Source organism: Pyrgilauda ruficollis, unplaced genomic scaffold (genome assembly GCF_017590135.1).
Source record: "Pyrgilauda ruficollis isolate IOZ18807 unplaced genomic scaffold, ASM1759013v1 scaffold4, whole genome shotgun sequence".
Classification (NCBI taxonomy): Eukaryota; Metazoa; Chordata; class Aves; order Passeriformes; family Passeridae; genus Pyrgilauda; species Pyrgilauda ruficollis.
Genome location: NW_024525489.1, coordinates 21511995 through 21528251, shown reverse-complemented (window position 1 = coordinate 21528251; position 16257 = coordinate 21511995). Strand labels below are relative to the sequence as shown.

At 37.7% G+C, this 16257-nt stretch overlaps 1 protein-coding gene across 3 annotated transcripts in view; it reads left to right on the top strand.

Moving 5' to 3' along the window:
* Positions 1 to 16257, top strand: part of ACTR2 (actin related protein 2) — a 23213-nt gene extending 6956 nt beyond the window's left edge. The window contains exons 3-10 of one of the 3 annotated variants that reach the window (XM_041476836.1): positions 1867 to 1881; positions 3933 to 4148; positions 7755 to 7827; positions 9686 to 9822; positions 10605 to 10754; positions 11416 to 11561; positions 11962 to 12094; positions 13222 to 16257. In XM_041476836.1, coding sequence (XP_041332770.1) covers positions 1867 to 1881; positions 3933 to 4148; positions 7755 to 7827; positions 9686 to 9822; positions 10605 to 10754; positions 11416 to 11561; positions 11962 to 12094; positions 13222 to 13392 — 1041 coding nt within the window. In that variant the 3' untranslated portion in view covers positions 13393 to 16257. Of the gene's footprint in view, positions 1 to 1807; positions 1882 to 3932; positions 4149 to 7754; positions 7828 to 9685; positions 9823 to 10604; positions 10755 to 11415; positions 11562 to 11961; positions 12095 to 13221 lie in introns of all 3 variants that reach the window. The other 2 variants (XM_041476838.1, XM_041476837.1) reach the window with 2 other exon arrangements.

Below are 16257 nucleotides of genomic sequence, written 5' to 3'. Positions count from 1 at the left end.
GTAGGACCACACATGTAGAGGATTTCAGTTTTGCTTTCCTTACTTGTTCTGAGCAGCAGTTTAGGGAGAGGAAAAAAAAAATCAATCTAGTCTTGTTCTTTATTTTCAGAACCCTGTAGTTGACAAGGAGAACTTGAGTTGTTGGGTTTCTGCTTCTGCCTGTGAAATGGTTGTAGTATCAGCAGAAGGCCATACAAGGAAGTCAAAAGGCTGAAAGATGCTGGAGCTTCCCAAAATGTGATTGTGGGTTTGTCTCGTTGCTATCTCAATAATGCTTTACCTTTTATCAGCTAGGACAATTTGTTTTAGACGATAGAGATCTTTCCCTTTCACAGTAAAGAGGATTTTTTGTAAGGAGACAGAAGAACATAATCCTTTCTCTAATAAGATTTGTGAAGACATATTTCTTTGGGTATCTTCTTGAACTTAATGTGAGGAGTCTCCTTAAAGGAGGTTCTGGTAAAGTTTTATTAAATTATGCATTGATTTGAGTCTAAACTCCTCCCAAAATTTTCTTGCATGAAATCTTACTGTTGAAGTCATGTTTTCTTTCTAGCTGATTCAATACAGCCTGTCCCATCAGCTTTGGTATCCTCTGATGATCTGATAATTTAATATTGTTACAGGTAACAGGGCTGCATTGAAAAGATAGGGTGTAGAAGTTGGTAATTGCTATGAGATCAACAAAAGAACCTGTTAATTTAACATCTTGCATGCATTGCTGGTCTTTTGCTTGAGCACGGATCATGTGGGTGTATTTCAAAGACTATAAACTGTGTCTAGATTTTCTAGTAGTTTTATATCATTTGCCTATAACACTTGTCACCCTTACTTAAGGAGGCAGTGTATCAAGAGAAGAAATCTCTGCCACAGGCATTTTGGGTATCCCTCTAGGATAATACAGTAGAAAGACTTGATAAATGTGAGTGCTGTTTTTCTTCATGAGAGTCTTGCAGATTTCCTAAAAAAATGTATTTTAGCAGATGAGTTTTATGCCAAAATTTAATTCTAGGATATGCTGTGAGTTCTTCTGGGATAAGTTCAAAACTGAATAAAGGAAGCTGGCAAGGAGATTATCAGTTTACTTTTCAAAACTATTCAGGAAAACTGCGCTCCTGTGGAATTCAGAAACCCTGTGAAAAGAGCCTGGAAGCTGATCAAAACAGTGGTTATCATCCATTGAGTTATCAATTTCAAGTTGCTTTGACCACATTTTCCTTATGGATTCTCATTTCAGCTAGCTGCAGGGATATAGCTTTTTTTCTTATTCAGGGATGCAGTTATTACTGGGATTATTTTGCTTAAAATTGCAGCTAAATCCAGAAGCATAGATGTTGCTCTTGGCTTTTCCTGACTTACTAGTCTGCAGCAGGTTTGGGGGTATTAATAAGTCAGTACTAAGGAGTAGTTTTCAGTTCTTGGATATATTAAGTGGATTTTTAAAATAAAATTTAAATTTAGCAATTGTCAAAGCTAGTTATGGTCAATTGTCCTGTGTAGAGTCTTGTCTAGTTCAGATATACACCTAGCCCAGGGTAAAACTCCACTGTTGCAGAATATTTATACACAGAATCCTATTTGTGAGAGATAGGCAGATACACTGATCTTGCTTGCAGTCTAGGAAGCCTAAACATGACTTGCCACTGACATGTAGCAATAGCTTCCTTTAAAGAGACCGTTTAATCTGATGTCCTGATAATGTTAGTTTGGCCCTAACTAAACTAACTCAGATCATTTCCTGCTGTACATGCATCTCTTTTCAGCCTAATTCTACTGTGTACTTAAATAATTTGAGAATTTCATTTAGGCCTTTTCTGACTTTCTTGCTTCTACCTTTTCTTCACCTTTCTTGACCTGTTGAAGTAGAATAACAAAATGATGGTAAGTGAGGTGCCCCTGTGCTTTTTGTTTACCATTTTTGCTTGATGAGACCTAGTAGCTGTTATGTTTTTTTAAATGCTATTCATTGTTTTGTCTTGTCTTACATTTTACATTTGAATACATACTTATTTTGAACATTGTTCATTGCTTTGGTTTACTGGCAACTAATTAATGAGAATATTTTATGTATTGCTTTTAAATGCTACGTAACCTGTAGTTTTGCAAGGTGCAAGAATAACATTGAAAGATGAACATGAACATCTTTAACAGTAGAAATTGCTCTATTTAACATAAACCAAGAGTTTGAAGAAATGTTCAGATTTCAGTTAGACAGATACTACTGAGTGCTGAAGTGGTGGAAATACTGGATGCCACAATACTGATTCCTCTCTGCAAATTTGGTTGTGTTGTCCTTCTTCCTCTTCAACTGCCAAGTGTACGTGTTTGTTAGTGTGCTAGTGCTGATGTTCTTGAGAGAGAACAATTGTTCTGCCCTTTAGCTTTGTTTTAAAAGGATGTGAAAGTTTTGTGCAACTTTCGCTTTGCACCTTTGAATAGCGGCTTTTCCTGGGCTGTGTCCTGTTGGGCAGCTTGGAGCCTCAAAGAGCAGTGCACAAAAAGGGCTTCTGATTCTTCTAACTGGTGGAGTTTGTGTTGTCTTAAATTCTCATGAGTAATGTGGCTACATGGTGGAGTTCTCATGGTATGGTTTCACCAGAGTGCTTTGGATTGAAAGTGTTGGAGTCTTGACTTCTGTCTTCTGTACAGTCAAGAGCTGAAGCGTGATGTACTGTGCAAGGGAAAACAAATAAAACACCTTGTCAGAGAGAGGGGGTGAAAGAGGAATGGTTACACTTAAACTATTTTCAATTAACTTCCTTTTTATATAGTCAACAGCAACTGCTTAGATTACTTCTAAAATAGACATATAAACCCTATGCCAGATTTTTTCTTTTGCATCTTTTTGTTCCCTGGCATTGAATAGTAGGTTGAGTAACCCTCACTTCCACTGTGCCACCGCAACTGCAAACTGTCGTGGCATATGTTTGGATGAAGCAGCTGGCTTGTCTTCTTTTTGTTTTTTTTTTTTTTTTTTTTTTTTTTTCCCAATTAATATTATTATGGACACAGAGCTAATGGTACCTAGAAATATGTTCTTAGAGCCTAAGTACAAGTGAGTCAGTTCAGGTTTCTTTAGAGAAGTATGGGATATAATGAGGAGCAAAGATAAGATGTTACTGTGCATACTTCCTGTGGGAAATACGTGGGAAAGGAGAAGATGTGATGCTACTAATTTGAATGTGCAATGTTTGCATAACTAACGTTAATAAACAGATTGCTTAATCAGTGTGAAATGACTATACAAATTGCATTAGTTGGTTGTGTTTGTGCAAGAATGCATTACTGGGGTTTCTGGCTTGGGACTTCTGGCAAGAAACAGACGAGGTTATATTTTATATTCAGATGTGTCTCTTCACACCCTATTGACACAGGCAATATGTAAACCATTGTTTCTTTTAATGTCTGGTGTGGAATTTATAATCTCTTATTTGCTTTTGCTCCTGTTCGGTATGCTTATTCACCACTCATTATTCCTTTTTTGGTATTGTGCACAGAAATTTGCAACATGCATGGAAAAATATTCTGCCAATCCCACCTACTACCCTTATGTGCTGTTTTGCATCTCGGCTCTTAGAAATTAGTATTTGGTAAAATAATTTTGAAGGTGTCAGTGGAGAAACATCTGTACTTAAAAAGTCTTTCTAGTCTCTAGCTCTGACAGGGTTTATTGGTTTCTTTACGGTTAATTGAAAAAATCAAAGTAATAATGTTTATTTTGGAAAAGCTGTGGGATGGGTAAGAGCCAAATTTAAATACTACATGAAATATATTCTACTTCTCTCCTAAGTACCTACAAGTGATTAAAAAATGTGGGCATTGTTTAAGAACACATTGGATACAGTCTGAAGCAGTTCACTGTCATTCTTGAGGAGTTTGGTGTTTAGAAAACTTTGTAAACACTGACATGTTTTTGTATTAAAATTTTACAGGATCTGATGGTTGGTGATGAAGCCAGTGAATTGCGATCAATGCTGGAAGTGAATTATCCAATGGAGAATGGCATAGTTCGAAACTGGGATGATATGAAGCACCTTTGGGATTACACGTTTGGACCAGAAAAACTTAATATTGACACAAAAAATTGTAAAATACTACTCACAGAGCCTCCCATGAATCCGACTAAAAATAGGGAGAAGATTGTGGAGGTATGTATGTCTAGTAGGAGCTGATGTGCAGTCATTGGAGCACTGCTAAGAGATTCCATGTTCCAGCAACACACAGTGACTGTCTGAAGCAAAGCAGTTCTGTTCTCTAACCAAAACTCGTTCTCAGCCGTAGGCATGAATGCTACTGTGCTTAAATTCAAACCAGCTGATCTCATTCACAAGCTGTAAGCAGGCTTCTTGTCTCAAGCATTAATAGCAGCATTAAAACACAGAATTGGAAATACATGTCTGTCTTCACATACCCAGGATATGTTTATTACTAGCTGTTGGATGAATGTTAATTACTTTAAATGACTTGGACTTGTATAAGCCAGTAATGCAGAGGAGATTGGAGCTAGATGATGCTTACCAGATGGAGCAGTGTTGTTGGAGGTAGTTGAGACGAAGGTGTGATGACAACCAATGCACTAATCTTTAATTAGTGCAAGGGATTATCAATGAAAGCCTTCTAAGAAGGAAAGCCTGGTTCTTGCATCCTCAGTCTCAGAGTGCTGCCCTGGGTGATCTAAGCTCCAGCTGAACCTTGTATTCAATGTACGTTGTCAGATATATATTGTTTAGCTCCTCTACCTGTGATGAAGACTCAGGTTTGAAGAGCAGTAACGTTTGATGAGAACAGGATATTTAGTTTTCTGTTTTGTTGAATTTTTTCCTCGTAAGCATCATAGGTATTTTCAATTCATATAAGTTTGAATATCAAAGCTTGTATATATATATTTCCCCAAAATCATTCCTTAGTCTGTTAAGAATTTACATTTATCAGCACCTTTCCTTTGAAATAATTTTGATGTCACAGCTACAGTACTGCTTTCTGCAACTTGGCAGTGAATACATTTGCACTAATCCTTTCTTTCAGTGACCAGGGAGCAAATGAAATCTAGCAAAGTTGGGAAAACTTAAGTGAAAAATAAATCAGTCTGTGCAATCTAAATTTTTTTTTTTTTTAGCAATTGTGGACATAGAGGTCCTAGGACCTAAGTATCAGGTAAAGCAGCACTAGTAATATCATGTATATGTAGTAATATCATGTATATCTGCCAGCTGTGGTGCGATAGGCAGAGCAGGTTATTCTGGGTGGCCTCCATGTAGCAGGAATGGCTATTTCCTGTCCAGGCTTCTTTGCTTTTCAATTGTCAACAATAGTGTTCTTGTTTCTGTTTTCCTGGTAAATACAAAAGGATAGATTTTAGTTTTTCTTGTGCCAGGTAATTTTATACCAAAAATTCAGGAGTCTAGTATGGCCTCTGAATTCTGATAGAATATTTGCATTGCTCCATTTGCCTTTTTAACACTACCCCAGAGACCACAGATACTTAATCTTGCAATAGCAAGAATAACATTTAAAGATCATGATGCAGAAGCTTAGTGAGAACTAGAAACCATGCTTGTAAATTTAAATTTGAATTACACAGAAGCTCATTGTTTCGACTAATGTTTTTAATAGAACACGATGTTATGAGAACTTGGAATATTTAGTTTAACTGCAATATATTTATACTCCTTCCATTTTTGACGTGGCCTCCTCCTTTCCAGGAAGGCGAGCCCAGTATGAGGCAGAGGACTGAATGAAGGTACTTCCTAAAGCCTGCAGTAAATATAATAATGTCTCTGCATTTTGAGATACAGTGCAGTAGCATTTTTAGAAGAAAAGCTTACTCATCTGGACCATATAAAGATGATAGATAATTATATATGCTGTCCTTCATTTTGTTTCCAGTAATTCTCTCTCCTCATCTGATCACTTTGTCAGGCCCACCTGCAGTAGTAAGGCAGTAAGTCTTCACATGTCAGCTATATTGTAAAATAAATGTTTAAAAAGTGCTTCTCCTTTCACAGCACGTAAAAGACCCGGGTTGCTCCTCAGCTTAATGGAGTGTTTACTGTTTGTCTTTGTCTGCTGCACTCTCATTGTATAACACCCTCAGAAGCAGCCAGACTGTAGTGGCAAATCAAGAAACTGCAGAGATGCTCGAGCACAGTCACTTCCATGTAAAACAACGTAGGATTCCGTATATTTTTTCCCAGTTTTTAATTTTTTCTGTACCCAGTTAGAACATCACTTTGTAGGTAATCAAAATCTGCTGTTATGTGAAGAAGAATCTCTTCAGGGAAGCATATTGCTCAGTATTTATATGTCAAATTTTGTTAACATACATGTCCTGTGTCAAGGCATTTTCCATGTCAAACAAAGTAATGCAGAGGAGAATGCATTTCTTTTTTCTTGAAAGAAAGAATGACAACTCCCCCAAGGGTTATAAAAGGTTTTGTAGAAGCCTTTAGGGTTTGGTACGTGTGAAGGCAGTAACTAGTGCCATTTGAATATTGATTTTATTGTATGAAGGTGATAAGTTAGATTTTTCCTACATTATTTTTTGATTTAATAAGCACTTGGGTTGTTTGAAAATATCCATTGGAATAGTGTTGGGTTTAGACAATGACTACTCAAAGGGGATCTATTTTGAGTTGCTGCCCTTTCAACTGTTCACTTTCTCTTCCTTTTCACACTGTTCTAACGGAGGAGGTTCTTTAAATAGTTGAGAATTCTAAAATTGTCAGGCATCAGCTTTTCTCTTCAAAAATATTTAGATATCTTTTACTTGAGCTGTGGGAGCACTTAGGATTCAATCAGTTTTTAATCCTAGAAGTTGAAGAAGGGTTGTGAAGGCTGCAGGGTAGCAAAAGTAAAGCTTCTGTATGTGTTGGAATAATCAGAGTTCACCCATTTTTCCTGGTAAAGCTTATTGAGGGAAAAACTGCTGTACAGCATGATTTGTTTACTTGGCCTTTTCTTATGTTTAGGAAGAACACAAGATACTATAAACTCTACATCCTTTAATCTTGTCTTGCTTCTTAACTGAAACTAGTTCAGTGATTAGGGAAACCTAGTGTACAAGACAAGGCGTTACTTTTCCTGTCTCAGTATGAAATCTGCAAACCTGCAGTCTTCTCTCTGTAGTGGATTTTACACTAAATTTAAAAGTTTGTCATTGGTTGCTCTTTAAAGAAGGGAAGAAGGTGGTCCAGATCCAGAGAACAAACTGTGATACTGGGCTCATTCTAGATTAAGATATGAAGGAGTCTGGTCTTTATTTGACATAGTGTACAGTTGTACAAAGTCTGTATGGCTTATTATGAAGAATGAAAAATGCCTGAACTTTGTTTTAAAGCATACACGTTAAACAAGCATTTTATTCCCAAGTCACACTTCAGTAATGAACTGCTTGGCTGGTCTACAAGTACTGCCTCCCACTCATTAAGCACTTTGGAAAAGTGAAAATTTGTGTAAAGCTGCAGAAATTGATGTGTGGGTTTCTTGTATTTGCTTTTTTTGCTTAATGGATGTGGAATATTTCACCTGGCTTGTCTGGTGTGAACAGGTAAGATACAGAACTGAATGTACTTCTTACTGTCCCAAAGCACATAGGTTTTTAATGTTCCTGTGGAATCTGTGTGATGAAAATTCTTGGGAAGTGTTTTTGATTAGTAAAAATGCAAAATTCTAGAAATACAGTTTTCAAACACCAGTGAAATTTCTTTGAGGTATTTGGCCTGTTTTGGAAGCTGATTTTTGCCTTGATCTTACAGGTTATGTTTGAGACGTACCAGTTTTCTGGGGTGTATGTAGCCATCCAGGCTGTTCTTACTCTGTATGCTCAAGGTAGGCAAAATTAACCTAAAATTTCTTTCGTTTCCAGATGTGTTGCTGAGCCAAAGTATGGCATGGCATCACTGTGTCTTGAGCTTAATTCCATGCTGTTCTCTAAGAGGAAGCGCAGTTCTGACTGACAGCTTCCTTTTTGTTTTGAGGAACTATTGTTAGGTACCGCTGTTGGTGTTATTTTAATGGATAAATGCAAAAACCTGGTTCCTCAAAACTCTTAATCTTTCAGAGTGTAATTATTTTGCCTTTGGCATCAAGTCTTAATGGCTTACTTTGGGTTTTCTGAAAAAGGAAGAACTTTTTACCATGAGTAAGAGAGTAATTTCAAGAAGGTGATCATGTGACTTTTGCACTATTTTTGGGGGCGGGGTGGGGGGGGGGAAGTTGAGTCTTTTGCTGTAGATAAGCTAAATTGAAATGGTCCTTAGCCTGAGCAGAAGATTATGGATTGACTGAATTCAATGGAAATTCTACCATCAACTTCAGTCCATCTAGGATTTTAAGAAGTTACTCAAGCACATCAGTTCTAATACCATGACATCTTGCATCTGTTTGTTGGTGACTTGGTGTATTGAGCTGTCACGTAGCAGGACACAAATATCCATGTCCATTGATGTGTCACTGTAGTGCCTCTGTCCAGGACCAAAAGCAGGAAGGGTAGCTCTGCCATGCAAGTCATTATTTACTTGAACCAAAACCACTTTTAAAAACCTGAGAATTAATTTTATTTGCTGCAATCTGTGCTATTATGTTTTTTTCCCCTTAGTTTTCTTTGGTTTGATTCCTTACAAATATTTAATTAACTGACATCTACAGTCTTAAATTCTGCTGTAATTGTACATGTACCTTACTGTGTAGTGCTCAATTTTGTGAATAAAAGAATGTGAGACAACTTAGAGCAGTCTGCAGTGTTTCTACATACCAGCATCTAAAACAAAGCTGAAGACCTAAGATGTAAAATCAAGGGGCACATAAATCAAACATTTGCTTTTGAAAATTAAAAAAAAAAAAAGTCCTTTAAAACATCCTACTTACTTATATTGTTTCAAAGATTAAAGTAGTGGCTAAAGTTATGTAGAGATGTGCCTCATTTCAGTGCACCACACTTCTAAGGTCTGTCCTTAAAATATGGTTTCTTGTTTTAGGTAGCTTGTGAGAAACTATAAAACTGTTTTCTGATCAACTTTCATCACTGATTTTTGCCTCCTGAGTATAAAAACTTCTGTTTCTACATGTTTGTGATATCTGTTTTGCATAGCTTAGAATTTAACAGTTTGTGGTAAACTTTTTTTCATGAGAGTTGATTTTTTGTTTTTTTTAGTCTAAGAAAGTGGATGTCATTCAACCTAATGTCACTTGTGTGAGGAAATATGAAGCATGTGCTGTGTAGTCCAAATATTTTCTACCTTACGAAAGTATTTGGTTTTTTGTATACCACTAAAAATCAACAAGTCCTAAGAATTCCACAAGGTAAACTTGTGGCTTGAATATCTCTAGATTTCTTCATATTTCAGAAATTAATATAAGATTACACAATTGAATCTGTGGAGGAATTTGTGCCCCAATAAGCATTTAATGAGCGTAGATACTCCCTTTAATTAGAATGTAATTTAAGATGTCAAAACGCCACATAAAATTGTGAGCAGTAGAGTTCTAAGCATCTAGGTAAAAGTAATACTTTTAAAAAAAATATGAAAGCATTTGTTGCTATGAAAACCTGAAGTTTAATATCTACTGATGACTGAGGGAAGAAAGGTTGTATCAGTTTACAGTGAAAAACATATCTTAAACTTGCTGCTGTTCTGCTCTGTTTATGAAAGTGCAGTAAAAGTTGTGCTTCCCCCCATTCTTCTAGGTTTGTTGACTGGTGTTGTCGTGGACTCTGGGGATGGGGTGACTCACATCTGCCCAGTTTATGAAGGTTTCTCCCTCCCTCACCTCACGAGACGGTTAGATATCGCTGGGAGGGATATCACTAGGTACCTCATTAAGGTAAGCTGGGAGGGAAGAGGGTTTAAGGTTGAGGTGGTACCTGTGGTATGTTGGTTCAAGTCAAAATCCCTTGACAGCAAGAAACCACTGTGTATTTTCCCTTTATTTTCATGTTAATTACATTAAGAACTCCTGTATTCTCTGTGTTACTTCAGTCTACTCTTACTGTGTTTGCTCATCTAAATCACATGTGATGATATTGATGTTATTCAGAGACATCACATTTTCTTAGTGGCAATCTTGTAGGAATTTATTCCATATTTGGGAAGGAAAAGCTTGAAAGTTGGCTTTCTCAATACCTAAAGTGAAAGCTAAGTTGTATTCTCTCAGCTCTACTCATCTGTTTCAGAAAGACTTTCTTGCAGTGTGGAAAATAGTGTAGTGGTTCTTCCCTGATTATTTAATAAGAGAGCATGTTTGATAGACGGTTCGTTTGTTTGGGCATTTTTAATATAAGCAACATTGACAAATCTTATGGTTAAACTGGAATATGGGAATGTTCTGAAGTGAAGTTCTAAAGATAAGCATTATTTTGGAGTCTTTTCATTTGTCTTTGTTCTGGTTATGCTGAAAATTGTAATGATGAAGAAAATTTCCCATTTGGAGTAACCCTGCTGCTTTTCTGGGGATAATGGATACACTGAGACAGATTTCTCTTAATACCCAAATTTGCCACTAAAAAAGGGAGGTGAACAGAGATATGTGTCTAAATGTACTACCCCTCTACTGAGAGATCTGGACTGTTCCTCTCATTTCCTGCTAACCTGCTGTGCTCCCTCCAGCTCCTCTTGCTGCGAGGTTATGCTTTCAACCATTCTGCTGATTTTGAGACGGTTCGCATGATCAAGGAGAAGTTGTGTTACGTGGGATACAACATTGAACAGGAGCAGAAGCTGGCACTAGAGACCACAGTTCTAGTTGAATCCTACACGGTGAGTGTCTCAAGACAACTCTCCTTGTCCTAAACTTCCCAGGTTTAAATTCAGGTAGCATTTAGCTTTCACAATTTTTCTTGGCAGTAGCTCACCTCTCAGCCTGTAGAATTAAATTAATTGGTTCTGGGAAAGTCTTCTACAGGCTTTTTTCTTTTCATATTTTCTGTAAATCTTGGTACTCACTTTTGTCATTGTAGATCTTTGAAATATTAATATTATAGTACAGGAATTTGTAGAGAAAGTGGACTTACTCTGGCATATGAAATTGTTTCAGCTTCATCCATGCAGCAGTGAGACATGAGACTGATATCTGGTGTCAGGAAAGGTGAACTCGCTCTTAGTGGAAACTTAGTGATCACAGTTGGAAAAATTTGCAGAAAAGCATAATTCTTGCTGTAAGATAATTTTTTAAATTGGTATTAGGAATTGGTAGCTCAGTGTCGATGTGTCTGGTCCCTAATGTGTCCAAGTGAATTGCAGTGATTAAAGAATTTGTATATTCTTTCAGTACTACTGAATGACTTCTTGCAGTGCTGACAATTATCAACAATTTCCTGTGTTAAAACATTTGGGAGCAATGTAGGTCATTTCCTCTTGCTTTTTTTTAGCATTCAAGTGGCTAAAAGTAGTCTTTTCAATGGTGTTGTTTCTTCCCTAGCTCCCAGATGGCAGGATTATCAAAGTTGGTGGAGAACGGTTTGAGGCACCGGAAGCTCTCTTCCAGCCTCACTTAATCAATGTTGAAGGGGTTGGTGTGGCTGAATTGCTGTTCAACACCATCCAGGCTGCTGACATTGACACCAGGTACGAGCAGAACATTTAAAATCCTTGGTCTGGGTGCAGGGGTGATGCAGGAGCTGTCTTCAAAGTAACAACTTTTGCTTTAGACACTAATGTGTGCTCCTGGGAGAAGGGTGTATGCTGGGAATGGGGCTCAGGCTAAACTTTTGGAGCTTAACCAGTTGTCTGGAAACTATTTCAGAAGAATGAGCGAAGATAAAATCTTGAAAGCACAATTTTTTTTTTTATTTCGGCTTTCTGGGAGAGCATGAGCAAGTCTGCTGAAATTGTGCAGTCTGTCTTTGTGTAGTGACTGCTTTTTAGATTTGTATTTACTCCCCTGTCTGTACAGGTACCTTACAGGTACCTTTACAGGTACAGAGTAAACTGTACAACACTACAAAGACTATTTTTTTTGGGTCAGGTCTGAATTCTACAAGCACATTGTGCTGTCTGGAGGCTCCACCATGTACCCTGGGCTGCCTTCACGACTGGAGCGGGAACTGAAACAGCTCTACCTGGAACGAGTTCTGAAAGGAGACGTGGAGAAACTCTCGGTGGGTCTGGGGTGGCTGCTGCAGCCGGGGGGCGCAGGGGCTTCCCCCGAGTCCCCGCTAGAGGGAGCCAGGGGGTCAGAAATGACCGAGGCTGCGGGTGGCCCTCCCCGCAGCTTGCGAAACGCTGCCCCTCCTTCCTCGCACCCCTGCCTTTGCTTTGTACATACTTGCAATGAAGTTACCTTCTAGACCCTGCTAGTAGCAGGTAATTCCCGAAGTCTTGGGTAAAATAGGCTGATAAATACCAGGACACAAGTTGTAATGTTGGTTAAAGAAAGCTAAGGCGTTTCTGTGCTTTCAAGTTGTCATTGAGTAAAAATTTATTTTTTTTTTTTTAATCTGTGAAAATTATGGTTCATATTACAAGTGAAATACTCAAAAGTGAGAGAGGCTAGAGCTCTAACACACTTTCAGGTGGAGTAAGTTTCCCTTTTCCATTTGTTACTGTGATAAGCAGGCAACAGCCACACATGTTACAGAGGTAACAGTGTGTTGTACTGAAAATTCCTTTGAGTGGGGTTTCTAATGGTGAACTGAATTGAACTTCCCTGGTTCTTAATACAGTGTTCTCTGAAGGTCTTCTGTGGAATGACTCAATTGTACAGAATGTTTTACATCTGAGGCAGTATTTCAGTCATAGCTCCATACTCTCTTTGTAGCTCTTAAAGTTAGAGCTTTAGCACTGATGAAGTTAAGGGAATATTAGTTAGTTAAGCTGGTTTAGATTGTGTAAATTGGTATAATTCTAAAATATTTGTGATTTGGTGATCTGGTAACTTCTGATAATTTCAGCCATCAAAGATTAGGAATTATTTCACTTTTAATAGTGTTCCAGAAATGCAAAAATTGGGTCTCTAATTTTCTGTCAGTATTCTGAATCCTGGGTATTTGTTGAAAGTACAGTTCTTGGGCAAGTATCAGTAGCTGTGTGTAATTTCCAGTGCAGAGTCATTATTCTGCTTCAATTGTGTAAGCTGGAAGCTCACACCCTGTGCTAACACTTCAGTTTTTTGGTTGCATTTTTGTCACTAGACAGTTTCCACTTCATTGTCTGGTGGAAAGCCCAAATTTATTTTGCACGGCTTTGTTTCAAGAATCCTAGTAACAATTTCTTTTCGTCTTCTCAGAAATTTAAGATCCGAATCGAAGATCCCCCTCGTCGGAAGCACATGGTGTTTCTGGGGGGTGCTGTTCTAGCAGACATCATGAAAGACAAAGACAACTTCTGGATGACCCGACAAGAATACCAAGAAAAGGGAGTGCGTGTGCTGGAGAAGCTTGGTGTGACTGTTCGATAAATCCCAAAGCTTGTTCCCATCACATGTCTAAAGCTTTTTTCTTTCATTGCCAATCTCTGAACTCACTCAGCTACATGCTTTGGAAGGGCCTGTCTGTGGCCTTTTGACCCAAACGTCAGGTTTTGTTCTGGTTTCTTGGGGTAGCTTTTGTTAAATGTTTCTTAATGTGGCTAAATTTGACTATTAAATTTGACCACTTCCCTGCAAACAAAACGGAGCAAGAGCAGCCTGTCTACTTCATTGTTCCCTCCCAGTAGGCAATTGGGTAATTCTGGTAGGCTTTTTCTTCTGGGTTTATTGCTGTAGTCCTGCTAGCTTTTGTCTCTAGTTCACAAAGGGTTGTGTGCCTTTTTTAGCATAAGAAAACCTTTACACAAGAGTTTTTGCTATTGGATCATTGTGGTGGTTATCTTTGCATCTTTATGCCTCTCTCTACATTAAGTTTGGGGTTTCTTTTCTTTCCTGCAACTAGGAATTTTGATTAAACGTTGTTAAGAACTAGTTGAAGTAGCTGGAATGACTTTAACACACTGTTTTGATGTAAAGTGGTTTCATATGCACTGCTGCCTAAACTGGCTTTTGAGATGGTTCATCCTTCAAGGTGGTGATGGGGCCTTCAGACTGTATTTCTCTAGGTGGGAATGTACAGTTGCCACAAATGGAGAAACACCTGATGTCCTGGCAAGTGTACATTTGTGGCCTTAGGTGTCTTTTTTTCTGGAGAGAGGAGACAGGTTTGAGCTGTGTTTCTTTTTTGTTAAGGGACAGATGGGGGGGGGTCAGCCTGACCAAAAGAGCCTCTTTTTATAACTAAATTTTGGTACCGTGTTGTCTCAGCATAGGAACCAAGAATGTTAAATTAGCTATTCTGTAATTGTTGAAGAAACTTAAGATATGCTGAGACAGGAGCCTCTGAACTTATTGAACAGATTTAATACTTTCAGAAATGCTTGTGAAAATTGTAACTATAAATATTTAAAGCCCCAGAACTAAGTTTTAAAAAGTCTGATGTTTTAAGTGCTTGTATGTACATCAGAAGCACTTCCATTAAACTTTACAAGTATATTAACCTAGTGCCAAGTAGTTACTGCAAATGAATATTTCAATGACCAATGTTTATTGTAGCAAGCAGATATTTATAAACAACCAGTGGCAGTAGGTTATAAAGAATGACTTCTGTTTGTTCCAGTTAAGAATAATATTGGAATACAAGATATTGGTTGGTAAATAGCCACAATTCATTTTATCCAGTCTTGATTTTTGATACTTAACATGGGATGGGGAAGGAAGTGAAAATCAGTGATGAAAATGCTGTTTCCAGAAAGTACATTAAAGCTGAGTTGTTCTAAAAAATAGAAGTTGTCACTAGTAATTATCAGCCACCTTCTTTGAGTATAGTGGTTTTTTTTCCTATAGCAGACTGGTAACTATTGTTGCAATAAAATCTGCCTTACATTAAGCATAGCAAAAACTGCTTGCATACAAATGCTAGCTAGACTTAGTGCTCCTTTGCTTTCCATAGAAATATTATTACTTCTTACTGGTTTTTGAAGCCTACCATAGCATTTAAGGATAAGGAAGTCAAGATCTGCTCTTGACTTCCAAACCTTGGAATGTATGAGAGATGCTTTCATATACTTGCCATTTGTCTACATCTTTACATTAATAATTGACCCCAGAAACATGGAAATATTAAACTCCCTTGGACTCTTAAAATGTGCTTCCTTTCTAAATTGAGCAGATGCTTCCTTTGGCTGAGCGAGCCGAAGGGGCAGAAACCATGTCTGCATTTCTTTAATAACAAGACAGTCACTATAGCATTGCTAGTAATGACCGTTTAATTATAGGTGGGTGGGGTTTTTTGCAGCTATATTTACTCTTAACTTGAACAATACGAATTTACAGGCATGCCGGTCGTGCCTCAGTGCATGCACTTAAGCAGTTACTAGATTTTTGGGGACATGAATGTAAGGGGTACTCTGAATTCCTGTAGTCTTCTAAACATTTAATACACAAGACTTAAAAATGCTGTGGGCTTGCTTTAGAGCTATGATTTCTCATGTGACTGTCTCTGGGCTTTTCAGACAGTGTTGGGAATCATGGAAATAAACCAAAGAATGACTTAAAAACTTTTTTTAAATGACAATCTGTCATGTGGTTTTTCAAATCTAGACCTTGACCCTGCAACCCCTTTTCTAAACCATCTTCTCCCCTGTCCACTGGCTTCAGTGAGGTATGTGCATGTTTGAGTAAAGGTTTTGGAATTTGGCCCCTTCACTAGAGAACTTCACAGCACCATGAGTAATAAATGTCAGTTGATTGTGCAGAATCTTGGGTTTCCATGGAAACCATGTATATATTAAAAAAAGAAGCTAGCATTTTAAATTAACTGTGATCATGGATTCAGAGGAACACATTTGTAATCCAAATACTGAATGGGGTGTTCCAGTTGTGCTCAGTGTGGTTCTCCATGTATGCGTTTGCACACACAAGAGTGTTGTGTGTGTGTTCTCTCAGCTGACAGCTTCAATACTGCTATGAAAGCAATCTGGTTTTAAAGTTTTTTTGAAGACCAAATAACTTGAATTGTATTTGCAAAATGCTTTAGCTCCTTTAAAATTAGAATAGAAGATGCCGCATCAGTTGTAAGTTTTTTGAGAACATCCTATTTTTAATGTTAAGCTGCTTCAAACCCTCCCCTCCCCCAGTGTTCTAGGATGTTAACCAATGTAACACAGATGGCTTTTTATACAGTTCTGAATAATGTTAACACACAACACTGGTTGAGACCATGAATGGAAATAAACATCTATTTAAATTGACAGGTCTTTTCAATACAAAAATAAAATCAGATTTTTTTCAAAG